Source organism: Myxocyprinus asiaticus, chromosome 32 (genome assembly GCF_019703515.2).
Source record: "Myxocyprinus asiaticus isolate MX2 ecotype Aquarium Trade chromosome 32, UBuf_Myxa_2, whole genome shotgun sequence".
Classification (NCBI taxonomy): domain Eukaryota; kingdom Metazoa; phylum Chordata; class Actinopteri; order Cypriniformes; family Catostomidae; genus Myxocyprinus; species Myxocyprinus asiaticus.
The window spans coordinates 41,467,753-41,485,198 of record NC_059375.1 but is presented as its reverse complement, the minus strand read 5'-3'; the positions used below and the strand labels follow the sequence as shown (position 1 = coordinate 41,485,198).

Here is a 17,446-nt window from a genome sequence, read left to right as displayed (position 1 = left end):
AACACATTTACATCAGAAGTAACTGTAATTAAATTACTGAAAAATGAAGAGTAATCCCTTACTTTTTCAATGAAAAATAATTTAATTACAGTAATTAATTACACAACACTGACTATAATATACAGACATAAAACACTGCACTCTTGTCAGTTGGTGTGGCTGCAGAATTATGACTGAATGCTCCGATGCGCTTTCATTTCTTAGTGTATTTAAGGGACCATCTGAAAATTTACCAAAATGTTTTTTTCACATTCCAAAACTTGTAGTACATTCCCATTGGATAGACTAACTGTTAATTTTAGTGATTTTTTTTTTTTTTTTCATAATATAAGTAAATACTGTACACTCATATGCACAGTCATCACTGGTGATCTACAACGCGCGCGCGCGTGTGTGTGTGTGTTTTAGATAGAGCATGCGAGTCAATAGTCAAATAAATAAGTGCTCTGACGCCAGTGACGTTTTAGTTGTGGGTGGAGTTTTCAGACGGTCCCTTACGCAACAGGCGAATAGCCAACGAATATCGAAACTAAAACTAACTTTACTCCGCAATTAAAGGTAATCCTGTCTTTACAGTGTAGTCATGCTTCAATAGTCTTATGAATGAATGGTTATTTTCATCATCTCATTTAAAACCAAGACAGCAGGTTTATGTGTAGGGCTGTCTGATAAATCTGACTGTTTGATGAGAGAGATAGCTCAACTGCAATAAACGCGGCGAGTTTTGGAGAGTAAATGGTAAAGAATTTAATATTAACTGAGATGAATTAATATGAACTGTTATTCTGTCTCACAGGATAAAAAGAAAAGTGAAAGACGATGGTGCATTTGACCAATCAGAAGAAAGGGGCGTTTCAGATCAAATATTCAAACCATATATTAGTGAAATCACATCATCAAAACTCACAGTGTCCCGGGACAATTCTTAACTGGAGTATAAAATCGAAAGTACGAGAAACATGTCATTAGCCTGTTTGTTTTTTAATATTGGTTTTGTAAACGAATAATTATATAAAAAGTGTTTTTTCGGATTTTGGATTATTAATTGAATATTAAATGAAGGAATGATACACGGATTATTCTGCTCCCCGGATTTCATTCATCTAAACTATGTTTTCACAAAGGTAATTATGCTTATACTTATATTCATCTTTTCACAACAATTTATAGATTATATCGTGTGTTTTGTTCAGAATAATTACAGACATTGATTTGTTTCCGGTATCTGGTAAATGAAAGAACAACCATAAATATTTGTATTATATTCTTCTGTTTTCACTTGTGACGCTTTGAAACTGTGTTGTTGGATATTTTGTCACAAATGTATTTTGGTGCATAATAAAGTTTCTGTTGTGATTATTCTGTGCTATTCCATAATCTCGTGCTCATTAGATAAAAAACTTCAAACAGGCTTAAATTAAAAAAAAGATGCAAGAATGTGAACACACACACACACACACACACACACAGAATGAGCTTTATTGCCAAGTATGCATACACATACAAGGAATTTGTCTTGGTGACAGGAGCTTCCAGTGTACAACAATACAAAAACAGCAGCAAGACATAGATAATAATAAAAAAGAAAAAATAATTATACACATACCTACAGACACACACATACATACACACATACACATGGGTAGTGCAAATCTAATACAATCTGTTATGTACAGTGAAAATGTTTTTTTTTTTTTTTTCCCAGAGGAGTGAAATGGCAGAAGAGGTTGGATGTGTTGGATAAATATAAGAAAGACTAAACTGTGTATTGCACATAGTTATTGCTCAATGGGGCAATTTAACTGTTAATGAGATGATAGCCTGAGGGAAAAAACTGTTCCTGTGCCTGACGGTTCTGGTGCTCAGAGCTCTGAGGCAACAGTTCAAAAATGTAGTGGGCAGGGTGAGTGGGTTCAGAGTGATTTTTCCAGCCTTTTTCCTCACTCTGGAAGTGTATAGTTCTTGAAGGGGGGGCAGGGGGCAACCAATAATCCTCTCAGCAGTCCGAACTGTCCTTTGTAGTCTTCTGATGTCTGATTTCATAGCTGAACCAATCCAGACAGTTACTGAAGTGCAGAGGACAGACTCAGTGACTGCTGAGTAGAACTGTATCAGCAGTGCCTGTGGCAGGTTGAACTTCCTCAGCTGGTGAAGGAAGTACAACCTCTGCTGGGCCTTTTTCACAGTGGAGTCAATGTGTGTCTCCCACTTCAGGTCCTGTGAGATGGTAGTGCCCAGGAACCTGAATGACTCCACTGCTGCCACAATGCTCTTTAGAATGGTGAGGGGGGGGTCAGTGTTGGGGTGTTCCTCCTAAAGTCCACAATCATCTCCACCGTTTTGAGCGTGTTCAGCTCAAGGTTGTTTTGACTGTACCAGACAGCCAGCTGTTTAACCTCCCTTCTGTATGCAGACTCATCGTCATCTCGGATGAGGCCGATGACAGTGGTGTCATCTGCAAACTTCAGGAGCTTGACAGAGGGGTCCTTGGCGATGCAGTCATTGGTGTAGAGGGAGAAGAGTAGTGGGGAGAGCACACATCCCTGGGGGGCACCAGCGCTGATTGTACAGGGGCTAGAAGTGAGTTTCCCCTGTCTCACAAGCTGCTGCCTGTCTGTCAGAAAGCTGGTAATCCACTGACAGATAGACATGGGAACAGAGAGTTGGTGTAATTTATTCTGGAGTATAGCTGGGATGATGGTGTTGAAAGCTGAACTGAAGTCCACAAAAAGGATCCTTCATATGTCCCTGGTCTGTCCATATGTTGCAGGATATGATGCAATCCCATGATGACTGCATCATCCACAGACCTGTTTGCTCGATAAGCAAATTGAAGGGGATCTAGAAAGGGTCCAGTGATGTTCTTCAGGTGGGCCAACACCAGTCTCTCAATGATTTCATGACCACAGACGTCAGGGTGACAGGTCTGTAGTCATTAAGTCCTGTGATTTTTGGTTTCTTTGGGATGGGGATGATATTGGAACGTTTGAAGCAGCATGGGACTTCACACTGCTCCAGTGATCTATTGAAGATCTGTGTGAAGATGGGGGCCAGCTGGTTAGCACAGGATCGAAGACATGCAGGTGAAACGCCATCTGGGCCCTGTGCTTTCCTTATCCTTTGTTGTCGAAAGACGCGTCTCACATCATCTTCACAGATCTTAAGTGCAGGTTGAGTAGCAGGAGGGGGAGGAGGGGGTTGTAGGAGGTGTTGGTGTTTGTGTGAAGTGAAGGTCAGAGTGGGTGTGGGGTGTGAGATTGGGTCTTTCAAATCTACAGTAGAACACAATCAGGTCGTCAGCCAGTTGTTGGTCCACCACAGGGTTGGGGGCAGGAGTCCTGTAATTCGTAAGTTGTTTCATGCCACTCCACACTGATGCAGGGTCGTTAGCTGAAAACTTTTTCAGCTTCTCAGAGTATCTTCTTTTACCACTCTGATGCCCTTATTCAGTGTGTTCCTGGCCTGATTGTACAAAACTTTATCCCCAACTCTGTAAGCATCCTCTTTGGCCTGACGAAGCTGCCTGAGTTCTGCTGTAAGCCACGGTTTGTCTTTGTTAAATGTTAAATTAGTCCTAGTAGGAATGCACATATCCTCACAAAAACTGATATATGATGTAACAGTATCTGTGAGCTCATCCAGATTGGTGTCTGCAGCCTCAAAAACACTCCAATCAGTGCAGTCAAAGCAGGCTTGTAGTTCCAGCTCTGCTTCGTTGGTCCATCTCTTTACAGTCCTTAATACAGGCTTAGCAGATTTTACTTTATGTCTGTAGGTTGGAAGAAGATGAACCAAACAGTGATCAGAGAGTCCCAAAGCTGCTCTAGGGACAGAGCGATATGCATCCTTTATTGTTGTGTATCAGTGATCCAGTATGTTCTTGTCTCTGGTGGGGCATGTAATGTGCTGTTTGTATTTGGGCAGTTCAGGTGTGAGGTTTGCTTTGTTAAAATCCCCAAGAATAATAATAACTGAGTCCGGATATTGTTGTTCCATGTCTGTGATTTGATCAGCCAGCTGTTGCAGGGCTGCGTTCACACACGCGTTTGGCGCGATATACACACTCATCAAAATAAACAAGGAAAACTCCCACAGTGAGTAGAAAGGCTTACAGTTAATAAAGAGTGCTTCCAAATTAGGACAGCACATCCTCTTTAACATTGTTACATCTGTACACCAACTTTCATTGATGTAAAAGCATGTTCCACTGCCTCTTGTTTTCCCCGTTAACACCGCGATGCGATCTGCTCTGAACAGCTGAAAGCCCGGCATATGTAATGCACTGTCCAGAATGGCTTCACTCAGCCAGGTTTCTGTGAAGCACAAGGCAACAGTGTTTGAAAAGTCCTTGTTTGTGCAGGTGAGGAGATGTAGTTTGTCCGTTTTGTTAGGGAGAGAGCAGAGATTTGCTAGATGAATGCTCGGCAGTGTTGTTCGAAAGCCGCGCCAACGGAGCTTGACCAGTGCACCTGCTCGTCTCCCTCACCTGTGTCTCCTAGCGCGCTTGAACAACACAGCCGTACCTCCGTCCGGAATGTCAAACAAAACGTTAGAATATTCAAAATCTGGGAAAATATTGACTGGTGTATGCTGTCGAATGTTCAGCAGTTCGTCTCTGGTAAAACTGACTGAAAAAAGATGACTAAACAGAGGACAAACAAACAAAAATAACAAAACAATAGAAGCGCTCCACACTGAGGCGGCCATCTGTGGCGCCATCATGATGTAAAAAGACACACAGACAGACACACAGACAGACAGACACACACACACACAGAGACAGACACACACACACACACACAGCACACACACACACACACACACACACACACAGAGACAGATACACACAGAGAGACACACACAGACACACACACACATACACACACACACACATACACACACACACACACAGACACACACACACAAAACTTTAATTCAAAATGATGTAAAGTTAATCACAAGATAATGTCGTTTATATTTTTAAGAACACAAGTGAAAGACTGGTCCTAATATGAATATATTTGAATGTAATCCAGCAAGCCTTGTTTCTGATATTTAAACATATGAGGACATAATGTAACATGCACTTAATTGTGGAAACAAATTGTGTAGGATTGTGAAGTTGGTCAGTGATAGATGCTCTTTGCTGTGGGTTTATTACTGATCATTGTTTGAGTACTTTTACACTATTGTTTTCATACAAGTTTGCAAACTTTTAATAATTTCTAAATTGTGATATTTCTGCTGATATTTCTAATGTCTTGAGTACTAGTTAAGTTTAACTTCAGGTGTAAATGTTTGTCTTTTTTATTTCAGAAATAAAACCATGGGTTCTGTAAGTTTTGTGCTCCTGCTTATACTGGTCGGGACTTTCCAAACTGTCTGTGAAGATGAGTGCTTTAGTAAGATAATTCTTGGAAATAAATTCTTATAACTACATTTGGCAGTTGGGGAAAAACTTGTGTCTTGTGTCGTTGTGTTTTGTGGCTCAGAAAAGAAGAATGACTTTTTAATTCATGTACGAGGGCAGTGATGCGGTATATTAACTGATGTATTACATCACCAGACTATTGTATCTGATTTAAAATGTCCGATTAAAATTTGTCTTGTCATGCCTTGTGTCACATTGTAACAAATCATAATGTACTGAACACAACAAGTCTGGATATGTTCTTTGAATGTCTTAAGATGAGAAAGTTAGGTCTATACTGTGTGTATTTGTGTTTAATTGCTGTATTAAATTGATATACACACAAACTATTTTTCAGATGGATTCAATATAACCTGTGAAGATGTGACTGGAAAAGTGGGAGAGACATTAAATCTTACCTGCAGTATCTCTTATCAGTGCAGTAACTGCTGCATGGAATTGTACAAGTTTTATAATCCTGCCGAAATCTGTAGAAAAGAATTCCCTAAAAATTCCTGTGAACAGAAGACCAGCATCACATGTCCTTACACTCTGAATGCAACAACGACAACAAAATTGTATTTTTTTTTGCAAATGGCCTGTGGACATAAATCTAGTAGAATTCACTGTTAACTTTACAGGTGAAGTTTAAGAGCATTTATTGTTGTTTATAATGAAATAAATGTTTGCAAATGTACATCTATTAAGAATCTATTACCAGTAGTTTTAAAATCTCTTTACAGACATTAAAGACAACACTAAAGATGACACTTCAGCTGCCGAAACAGGTATTGTTTATCATTTTCAATTATTCATCATTGTTTACAGATAGTGATACAGATTTCTTTAAACATTGAAAACTGCTCTTTAATCACTTTGTGAGCAAATTCAACTTCAACTCATAAAAAAAAATGATTTTATGTTTTTAAGTAAATTATAAATGGAGTTTCTAATAGTGACACATCCTGATTGATTTGAATTCATTATTATTATTATTATTTTGTTTCTGTGCTACAGACATGATGCCAACAGAAATCATTAAGATGGCATAATATAATAACTATATGTCAATAATGTGAAAGAAGTGAGTTTTGTTTATATTCTGCCTTAATTGAACTCTTAAACTCTCTCACTCTCTCTCTATGTATATATAAATATGTATACACACACACACACTGGCGGCCAAAAGTTTGGAATAATGTACAGATTTTGCTGTTTCAGAAGGAAATTGGTATTTTATCACCAAAGTGGCATCAACTGATCACAAAGTATAGTCAGGACATTACTGATGTAAAAAACAGCACCATCACTATTTGAAAAAAGTCATTTTTGATCAAATCTAGACAGACCCATTTCCAGCAGCCATCACTCCAACACTTTATCCTTGAGTAATCATGCTAAATTGCTCATTTGGTACTAGAAAATGACTTGCCATTATATCAAACACAGTTGAAATCTATTTGTTTTGTTAAATGAAGCTTAACATTGTCTTTGTGTTTGTTTTTGAGTTGCCACAGTATGCAATAGACTGGCATGTCTTAAGGTCAATATTAGGGCAAAAATGGTAAAAAAAGAAACAGCTTTCTCTAGAAACTTGTCAGTCAATCATTGTTTTGAGGAATGAAGGCTATACAATGCTTGAAATTGCCAAAAAAGTGAAGATTTCAGACAAATGTGTACACTACAGTCTTCAAAGACAAAGGACAACTGACTCTAACAAGGACAGAAAGAGATGTGGAAGGCCAGATGTACAACTAAACAAGAGGATAAGTACATCAGAGTCTCTAGTTTGAGAAATAGACACCTCACATGTCGTCAGCTGACAGCTTCATTGAATTCTACCCGCTCAACACCAGTTTCATGTACAACAGTAAAGAGAAGACTTAGGGTGAAGGCCTTATAGGAAGAATTGCAAAGAAATAGCCACTTTTGAAACAGAAAAACAAAATTAAAAGGTTAGAGTGGGCAAAGAAACACAGACATTGGACAACAGATAATTGGAAATGTCATGGTTACTGGTGTAACCTCCGTTCCCTGATGGAGGGAACGAGACGTAGTGACACTAGGGGTCACTCATGGGAGCCCGAGACACCTCTGGTCTTTGATAAAAAGCCAATGAAAATTGGCGAGTGGTATTTGCATGCCACTTCCCCGGACATACGGGTATAAAAGGAGCTGGTATGCAACCACTCATTCAGGTTTTATGCTGAGGAGCCGATATAAGGTCCGGCCATTTCAGCGGGTAGTTCAGCGTTGTGGCAGGAGGGACACAACGTCTCATTCCCTCCATCAGGGAACGGAGGTTACACCAGTAACCATGACGTTCCCTATCTGTCACTCACTCAACGTTGGTGTCGATGTAGTGACACTAGGGGTTCCTATGGAGGATATAGATCGCATGAGGTTAGCCTTACAGGGAACCGCCACATGCGGAGCACCTACCCCAGAACCGGGCTCTTAGTTTGCGCGTGTACTGGGCCGGCAGTGAGTCTCTCCGAAAACTCGACTGCCACAGGGCTCGGAGGAAGTCAACTAGGGAACAAAGTTTGTGAACACTACTGGGAATTAACGGCGCACGTCTTCAGCTCAAAAGGAGGTGGGAAGGCGATATGTGCAAGCGATACACCCGGCCAGCTATCCCGGGCTTATCCGCTTGTGTTGCGTGCCACTACCTGGGACAAAACCTGTTCCACCCGGAGGTTGTAGAACCTTGCAAAGGTGTTGGGTGTTGCCCAGCCCGCTGCTCTGCAAATGTCTGTTAGAGAGGCACCTCTGGCCAGGGCCCAAGAAGCCGCTACACCACGGGTAGAATGGGCTTGTAGCCCTACCAGGGGCGGCATGTTTTGGGTGAGTTATGCCATAGTTATGGCGTCAACGAGCCAGTGGGCGATCCTCTGCTTGGAGACAGTGCTTCCTTTCTGCTGTGCACCAAAGCAGACAAAGAGCTGCTCAGAGACACTAAAGCTCTACGTGCGATCCAAATAGATGCGTAAAGCGCGCACCGGACACAGCAACGACAGGGCTGGGTCTGCCTTCTCCTGGGGCAGCGCTTGCAGGTTCACCACCTGGTCCCTAAAAGGGGCGGTGGGAACCTTGGGCACATAGCCCGGTCGGGGTCTCAGGATCACGTGAGAGTAACCCGGACCAAACTCCAGGCACGTTTCGCTGACAGAGAACGCTTGTAGGTCACCTACCCTCTTGATGGAAGTGAGCGCAGACATGGAGGGCAGTCTTCAAGGAGAGTGCCTTAAGCTCGGCTGACTGTAAAGGCTCAAAGGGGGCTCTCTGTAGACCCTGAAGAACTATGGAGAGATCCCATGAGGGAACGAGGCACGGTCTGGAGGGATTCAGCCTCCTGGCGCCTCTTAGGAACCTGATGATTAGGTCGTGCTTCCCTAAGGACTTACCGTCAACTGTGTCGTGGTGTGCTGCTATGGCGGCAACGTACACCTTCAAGGTGGAGGGGGACAGCCTCCCTTCCAGCCTCTCCTGCAGGAAGGAAAGCACTGATCCGACTGCGCATCTTTGGGGGTCTTCGGGTAGGGAAGAACACCACTTAGCGAATAGACGCCACTTAAAGGCATACAGGCGCCTCATAGAGGGGGCCCTAGCCTGAGTGATCGTGTCTACCACCGCGGGTGGTAGGCCGCTTAGGTCTTCCGCGTCCCGTCCAGGGACCAGACATGGAGATTCCAGAGGTCTGGGCGTGGGTGCCAGAGGGTTCCCCATCCCTGAGAAAGAAGGTCCTTTCTCAGGGGAATTCGCCAGGGGGAGCGGTCGCGAGGAGCGTGAGGTCCGAGAACCATGTCTGGGTGGGCCAGTAGGGTGCTACCAGGACGACCTGCTCCTCGTCCTCCCTGACCTTGCACAGGGTCTGTGCAAGCAGGCTCACTGGGGGAAATGTATATTCGCGTAGGCCAGGGGGCCAGCTGTGTGCCAGCGCGTCTATGCCGAGGGGAGCCTTGGTGAGGGCGTTCCAGAGCAGGCAGTGGGAGGATTCTTGGGAGGCGAACAGGTCCACCTGTGCCCATCCGAATCGACTCCAAATCAGCTGGACCACCTGAGGGTGGAGTCTCCACTCTCCCTTGAGGGAAACCTGCCGTGACAGCGCGTCCGCTGTGGTGTTGAGGTTGCCCGGGATGTGAGTGGCTCGCAGCAACTTGAAGTGCTGCTAACTCCGGAGGAGGAGACGGCGGGCGAGTTGTGACATACAGCGAGAGTGCAGACCGCCTTGGCGGTTGACATATGCTACCACTGCCGTGCTGTCCGTCCGAACTAACACGTGCTTGCCCTGGATCAATGGCCGGATCCTCCGCAGGGCGAGCAGAATTGCCAGTAACTCGAGGCAGTTGATGTGCCAATGCAGTCACGGACCCGTCCAGAGGCCAGCGGCTACGTGCCCATTGCAAACAGCGCCCCAGCCTGTTATGGAGGTGTCTGTCGTGACCACGACGCGCCTGGAGACCAGTTCTAGAGGAACACCTGCTCGTAGAAACAAGAGGTCAGTCCAAGGGCTGAAAAGACGGTGACAGACCGACGTAATGGCCACGAGGTGTGTCCCGTGGCGCCATGCCCGTCTCGGGACTCGAGTCTGGAGCCAGTGCTGAAGCGGCCTCATATGCATCAACCCGAGAGGGGTGGCCACCACCGAGGATGCCATATGCCCCAGGAGTCTCTGAAAAAGTTTCAGTGGAACCGCTGTTCCCTGCTTGAACGCCTTCAAACAGGCCAGCACCGACTGGGTGCGCTCGTTCGTAAGGCGCGCCTTCAAGGAGACTGAGTCAAACTCCAAACCGAGAAAAGAGATGCTCTGAACCGGGAGGAGCTTGCTCTTTTCCAGGTTGACCCGAAGCCCTAGTCGGCTGAGGTGTGAGAGCACCAGGTCCCTGTGTGCGCATAACACGTCTCGAGAGTGAGCTAGGATTAGCCAGTCATCAAGATAGTTGAGAATGCGAATGCCCACCTCCCTTAACAGGGCAAGGGCAGCCTCTGCGATCTTCGTAAAGATGCGAGAGACAGGGACAGGCCGAAAGGGAAGACTTTGTCCTGATACGCCTGACACTCGAACCGCAGGAAGGGTCTGTGTCGAGGAAGGATCGAGACGTGAAAGTACGCATCCTTTAGGTCTACCGCCGCGAACCAATCTTGATGCTGGACGCTCATCAGAATGTGTCTTTGCATCAGCATCTTGAACGGGAGTCTGTGTAAAGCCCGGTTCAGTACTCGCAGGTCCAAGATTGGCCGCAACCCACCGCCTTTTTTCGGTACGATGATGTAGGGACTGTAAAACCCTTCCTTCATCTCGGCTGGAGGGACAGGTTCTATCGCGTCCTTCCGTAGGAGGGTAGCGATCTCCGCACGCAGGGTGGCAGCGTTTTCGCCCTTGACCAAGGTGAAATGAATACCGCTGAACCTGGGCGGGCGCCTGGCAAACTGAATCGCGTAGCCGAGTCGGACGGTCCGGATCAGCCACAGCAACGGATTGGAAAGCGCAAGCTATGCGTCCAAATTCCGCGTGAGGGGGACCAAGGGGACAACGTCGTCGGACGTACCGGAGGCGGGGTGGAGCGCGAGGTGCCACAGCACGTCGTGGGCGTGCTGAGTCTAGGGACATCGAAGCACTTACCTGGCTCTTTGTGACCACCCCCGGAACAGCCTGGGACGGGGGAGGAAGAGGCCTGTCCTCGTAACTCGTGGAGGCTGCCACATCGGGGGCGGCTGTGTGCCACAGCTGGGCGCTCAGGGGTGGAAAGGGCCAATTCTGCAAGTAAAAGCCAGTGGACGGTAGTCGTGGTGACGACCATACACACTGGGTATGTGACCCAGGGAGGAAGGAAGCCGCTCTTTTGCTGAACTGTTGGGTACCGCAGCCACTTGGGCGTGCGGCGAAATCAACAAAAAGGTAACAAAAGATTTTCCACCCGGCCCTCCACCGGGGGATGGAGTGGTCTTTCTACCAGCTCCACGTGAGTGGGTTCCCTCATCCCTGGGTTGCCCGTCTCAGGGGCACTTCGAGGACCTCCATGGGTTCTTCGGCGCCGGCTGTGAGACGGGTGGAGTCAGCTTTCTGTGGTGGGCTCCACACCGGGGCCGGGCTGAAGGGGCGAGCTGCGGTGGAGCCGGTGCAGTCACCGCAGGGGGACGCCCTTGGCGACGAGCAGACTGGGTGCGGGATCCTGAGCCGCGCCGGGGCAGGATGTGCCGGATTGCCTCCGTCTGCTGCTTCACCATCGAGAACTGCATGGCAAAGTCCTCGACTGTGTCGCTGAATAGGCCCGCCTGGGAAATAGGGGCAGCAAGGAACTGTGTCTTGTCGGCCTCGCCCATCTCGACCAGGTTGAGCCAAAGGTGGCGCTCCTGGACCACTAGTGTGGCCATCATCCACCCGAGAGACCGCACCGTGACCTTCGTCACCTGGAGGGCGAGGTCGGTCACCGAACGCAGTTCCTGCATCAAATCTGGGGCAGTTCTTTCAGCGCCTTGGCTTGGTGGACCTGCAGGAGAGCCATGGCGTGCAGGGCAGAGGCGGCTTGTCCAGCAGCACTGTAGGCCTTAGCCGTCAGGGACGACGTGAGCCTACAGGGCTTGGATGGGAGCTTAGGGCGTCCACGCCAGGTGGTGCGCTCTGCGGGCATAAGTGCACCGTGAGCGCCTTATCCACCGGGGGAATCGCCGTATAGGCCTTGGCCGCCCCGCCATCGAGGGTAGTGAGAGCGGGGGAACTGCGGAGTCGGGGCCGGGCAGTGAAAGGTGCCTCCCACGATTTCGTCAGCTCCTCATGCACTTCTGGGAAGAATGGCACTGGAGCGGGGCACAGCTGCTTTGAGTGGCGCCACGAGCCCTGAAACCAGTCATCAAGCCGCGAGGGTTCAGGGTAGAGTGGAGGGTTCCACTCTAGCCCGACGCTCACGGCCGCCCGGGAAAGCATGTCCGTCATTTCGGCATCGGCCTGTGACTGGGCGATCGTCCCCGAAGGGGGAAGACCAGCTGAGGCTTCTGCGTCCGACTGGACAAGCCCACTCTCCGATGCTGCGCTCGAGAGCTCATCATCTTCGCGAGCTCCGAACAAGAAGCCAGACTCGCCGTGCGACGAGCCGGTGAACTCATCCGGAAGCCCGATAGGGGCAGACGAGCATGCTGGGGAATGGGAGGTCCGCGGGGGGATACCTGGCGGATACGATCCCATTGGGTTCCCCAAATCGCCCCCATTGCTAGCCGCGCTGGCCTCATATCCGTAGGTAGAAGGACCGAGGCGGGGAGCCGCTACCGCAACATAGCCATGGTCATATTCTCGCAGTGAGAACATGAATCATTCACAAACGCTGCTTCAGTGTGGGTCGCGCCCAGACACGAAAGAAAGCGATCATGACCATCCGAAGTTGAGAGATAACGACCACAACAAGGAATAACACACAATCGGAAAGGCATCTTTAGAAAGACGCGTCTTTACAAAGACGTTCCGTGTGTGGGCTCTTTTAGAGAAGTATACTCTTTTAGAGGGGAAAAATGCTCTTTCAGAAAATATACTCTCTAGTTTTTCTGCCGAAGCGCTCAGGGGCGTTCTCTGCAGTGCACCAGTGCAGAGGAGGGAGAAGCCGCTGAAATGCGCCGTCAGATCCAGCAGAGGTGAATGAACAGGGATATTCAGCTCAATGAGCATGACTGTTCGGCTCCGAAGAGAAAATCTGAATGAGTGGTTGCATACCAGCTCCTTTTATACCCGTATGTCCGGGGGAGTGGCATGCAAATACCACTCGCCAATTTTCATTGGCCTTTTATCAAAGACCAGAGGTGTCTCGGGCTCCCAAGAGTGACCCCTAGTGTCACTACATCGACACCAACGTCGAGTGAGACAGCCACATCTATGGCAAGTGCTACAGGAAGTGTGGGGTGAAATGTCACCTGAGTATCTGGACAAACTGACAGCTAGAATGACAAGGATCTGCAAAGCTGTCATTGCTGCACGTGGAGGATTTTTTGATGAGAACTCTTTGAAGTAGTTTAAGAAGATGTGAAAAAAAATTTCAAATTGAATTTTTCACGTTATTAATGTCCTGACTATACATTGTGATCAGCTGAATGTCACTTTGGTGAATAAAAGTACCATTTCCTTCCATAAGAGCAAAATCAGTACATTATTCCAAACTTTTGGCTGCCAGTATATATATGTATATATATCAGAGACAGATAAAAACAAGATCTGCTACTGAATTTATTGTACAAGGAACTACTTAAGTCTTTGGATGTATATTTTAAAATAATATAACTATGTTTTCTGTTTAATATTTATTTCTGTAAAATAAGAGTATTTTATTGATCTGTTTGATCAGAATGTACAGAACAGCAACACTGACTCAACCAATGGTGTGAGTTTGGGGCGGGACTTTCTGTTTGTACAACCAATGGGGTGATTAAAATGTTTTAATCGATTGACAGCCCTAGTCCTGATATCTCATGAAAAGTTGGCTAAATCGTATGAAATCAAGTATAGTGTATCATGGAAGAAAGGTATTATAGTGTTTTACATGGACATAAGGGAGAGTGACATTATTGGATGGTGTAAAAGAATTTGCATGACCAAACTTGTCCAATATCGTATGATTCAGTCAACTTGTATGAATTCGTACGACTTAAGACTGTTTTGCTCTATTAGTTTGCTTTTGTACAGATTACATTCAGATGTGTGCATCAAGAAATCACTCTTCTAATAAATCATGCAGTCTATGATTTAAATGTAATGTACCAATAGAGATTATTCTTTTTTATCATCCAGATCAATCACATGATCAATCTAAGTCAGACGTGATCAATCCAGACGGCCCTGATCGATCTAAGGTTGCTGTCATTGCTGCTGTTGTAAGCGGTTTCATCATCATTATAATCATCACAGTAACAATCATTTACAAAAAGAAACGCAACTGTTCCAGCCTTCCAGAGTGTTTCCGATCAACAGACATGATGACAGACAATTCAATAATTTGAAAGCAGTTTTATTGCACTTTTCAAGTGAACCTTGTAAAAAGATGACGCCTTTGGTTATATGTTTTCTGTTTTATATGTATTTATGTTAAATATTATTGTGTTGTTTTAATGGCTGAAATGAACTCAAGCGTGTATATAAAATGTGATTAAGATACAAAGACAACTAAACCCAAATGTTTATATGCTTGGTTCTGTCCTGTTTTTTTAAAGACATCTTTATCAATGATTTTGTATTTTGTGAATGGTAATATAGCTTAAACTTGAAACTTTGTTTATTTTAACCAATGTAATAATTTTCACATGTGAGGTATTGCTCTTTATTGATTTATACAATATATTTATATTATTAAAGGCTTGTGATACTCTCTAAACATTCATTTCTGAAACCTCTTTCTTTATCATCACACAATGAAGTTAAACCAGTGTAGCTGTTACAAGGTTACACATCGGCTCTGTTTGTATACATTATTTATTAGTGTAAAACATGATAGATGGAATTATTCTGCAGGAAATCTTGAGAAATTTGGTGATTAAAATGCATAAATTCAGATATGGGGGTGTAGAATGATTTTAGTTTAGACTTACAGATTTTGATTATCCTGGATTAGTTTTCTGAATACTGATTAAGTTCCCGAGAACTATTCAACTTAATGTCTATGGACTTATCTGCACACCTTATAAACTCTGAAGCATTTTTAGGCTGCCGCCAGCAATTTTTCACACTCAAATTTAAAAGCTCATCATTTACACACTGTGGAATAATTGCAAAAACATTGCTCTCTTTTTCAGAGAACCCCCCAATTAAATAAAGGCTCCAATTATTCATAAATAAGATTGTATGTGTTTATAATCTTATGATAAACAGATTAAAAATAAGAAAACCTTTTTTGTTGTTGTCCTAACTTTGTAAGGATGTCATTTTGGCTCTGTTTACCCCATTTCCCTTCAAATGGTCTTATTTTATAGCACTAAATGGCAAGAAGAACCAGAAAAAAATTATATTTCCTATTTCACCATCCGTCACAAAATGCTGAACTGAAATATAAGTGTTGCTATAACGCGTTTTAGCCATCGCAGATGTGTTCGTCCATAGACATTCAGTCTAATTTTCAGTTCTGGCACCAGCCCCAATTATCATCAAATATCTCGGCCTCTGAGTGGACTAGAAGCTCAGTCTACATATCATTAGACAGCTGAGATCCTCCCCTTTGCACTGAAGTATAATATTATCATTATTAGTCAATAAAATATATTTCTGATGATTTGTTTAGTGTGTTTTTCTTGCGGCACTGCATATATTGTTCTGGACATTTACGATATAACACTGGATTATTCATACAAGCAAGCTCACAGACTGCTTACAGCAGAAGTTATCGGTGCATAAAGAGACGTATGTATTTGATGTCTTACAAATATCATATTTCACTTTGTAATTCTTACGAAAATATTTTAAACTGTGGTATTAGTGCAACAAAATAAACTGTACGGTCACATTCCTGGGAATGAGAGCTTACCCATTTTTTCCCAAGAAATTGCAAAAAAATCAATTAAATAGAAGTATCTGTATTGGTATCGGTGTCGACGATATTGGATTTGAAATTATTGGTATCGGATCGAAAAGAAAATAAGTGGCATCGCCCATCCCTACTTTGTGTCATCTTGGACTTAAACTGACACCTAGTGGTGTGGATGCAGCATGATTTAAAATCAGTAGTTTTCAGTTTCAGATGAAAATCACAGTCAGTCATGATTAATTTAATCCCTGAGTAAAAATGTCGAATAACAGGACAGTTACTGAGATTAAGCGAGTAGTATTCAGCTGGTCATGTGATTCTAACATGGCAGCCCCTATGTGCAGACCCTCTCCATGTACAATAAAACAGCTTTTATAAGGTTACTGATATGACCGGAGTCTTGATTTTAATGTGAGTGCTCATGATTTCCTACATATATTGCAAAAGTACAATTCATGTCTTTAGGAGTTAAACTTTTTATAATGAGGAAAAAATTACTGAGTGCACCTTTTAACATTTTATTAGTATATGTTGAATTTAACCAACATTAATAAGTGCTGAAATAAGTATTCTTTGTTACTTCATGTTAACTAATGTTAACGAATATGACCCTATTGTTAAAGGTGCTGTAAGCGATTTTTTTCATGGAAATGTATGCAAAAAATGTTACTACTCCTTAGAGCTGCACGATTAATCATTAAAAGATCGCAATCTCATTTCTGACTGACAACGATTCTGCAATGTTCATTAATGTTACCGTGGCATGCCTTTGTAAGGCATGGGCTTGCAAGGGCTGCCTCTGCGACCTTCGTGAAGGTGCGAGGTGACAGGGACAGACCGAAGAGGAGGACCTTGTACTAGTACGCCCGGCCCTCGAAAGCAAACCGCAGGAAGGGTCTGTATCAAGGTAGAACCGAGACGTGGAAGTATGCGTCCTTCAGGTCTACCGCCGCGAACCAATCTTGATGCCGGACACTCGGCAAAATGTGTTTTTGTGTCAGCATCTTGAACGGGAGTCTGTGCAAGGCCCGGTTCAGAACTCGGAGGTCCAAGATTGGCCGCAACCCACCGCCTTTTTTGGGTATGATGAAGTAGGTTCTGTAAAACCCCTTCCTCATCTCGGCTGGAGGAACAGGCTCTATCGCGTCCTTCCATAGAAGGGACGCGATCTCCACATGCAAGGCAGCGGCTTTCTCGCCTTTCACCGAAGTGAAGCGGACGCCGTTGTACCAGGGCGGGCACCTGGAGAACTGAATCGCGTAGCCGAGTCGAATGGTCCTGATCAGCCACCGCGATGGGTTGGGGAGCGTGAGCCATGCCCCCAAGCTCTGAGCGAGGGGGACCAAGGGGACAATCGCGTTGAACGTACCGGCAGGTGGGGCCTCGGGATGGGGCAGAGCCTGAGGTACCAATCGTGGCCATGCTGAGTCCAGGGACATCGAAGCACTTACCTGGCTCCTTACACCCGCCTCTGAGGTGCCGTACCTGCCAAAAAGAAACAGTGCTCGGCGGTCGTGATAACGATGGCCGTGGACACCGA

The 17,446-nt window shown here is 45.1% G+C and overlaps 1 protein-coding gene and 1 long non-coding RNA gene across 11 annotated transcripts in view; both read left to right on the top strand.

The window, feature by feature from the left end:
- Positions 1–475: 475 nt before the first annotated feature.
- Positions 476–17,446, top strand: part of LOC127423612 (uncharacterized) — a 150,497-nt gene continuing 133,526 nt past the window's right edge. For 8 of the 10 annotated variants that reach the window (XR_007894353.1, XR_007894347.1, XR_007894349.1 and 5 more), the window contains exons 1-2: positions 476–558; positions 797–1,124. Coding sequence is in view for 3 of the 10 variants with exons in the window: in XM_051668070.1 (XP_051524030.1) it covers positions 1,111–1,124 (14 nt within the window). In the remaining 7 variants the exon portion in view is untranslated. Of the gene's footprint in view, positions 559–796; positions 1,125–5,316; positions 5,403–5,768; positions 6,021–17,446 lie in introns of those variants that run through there. The other 2 variants (XR_007894344.1, XR_007894350.1) reach the window with 2 other exon arrangements.
- LOC127423617 (uncharacterized) lies at positions 6,028–14,787 on the top strand. The gene is made up of 3 exons (XR_007894357.1): positions 6,028–6,051; positions 6,154–6,198; positions 14,184–14,787. It is a non-coding gene; the product is annotated as an uncharacterized LOC127423617 (long non-coding RNA).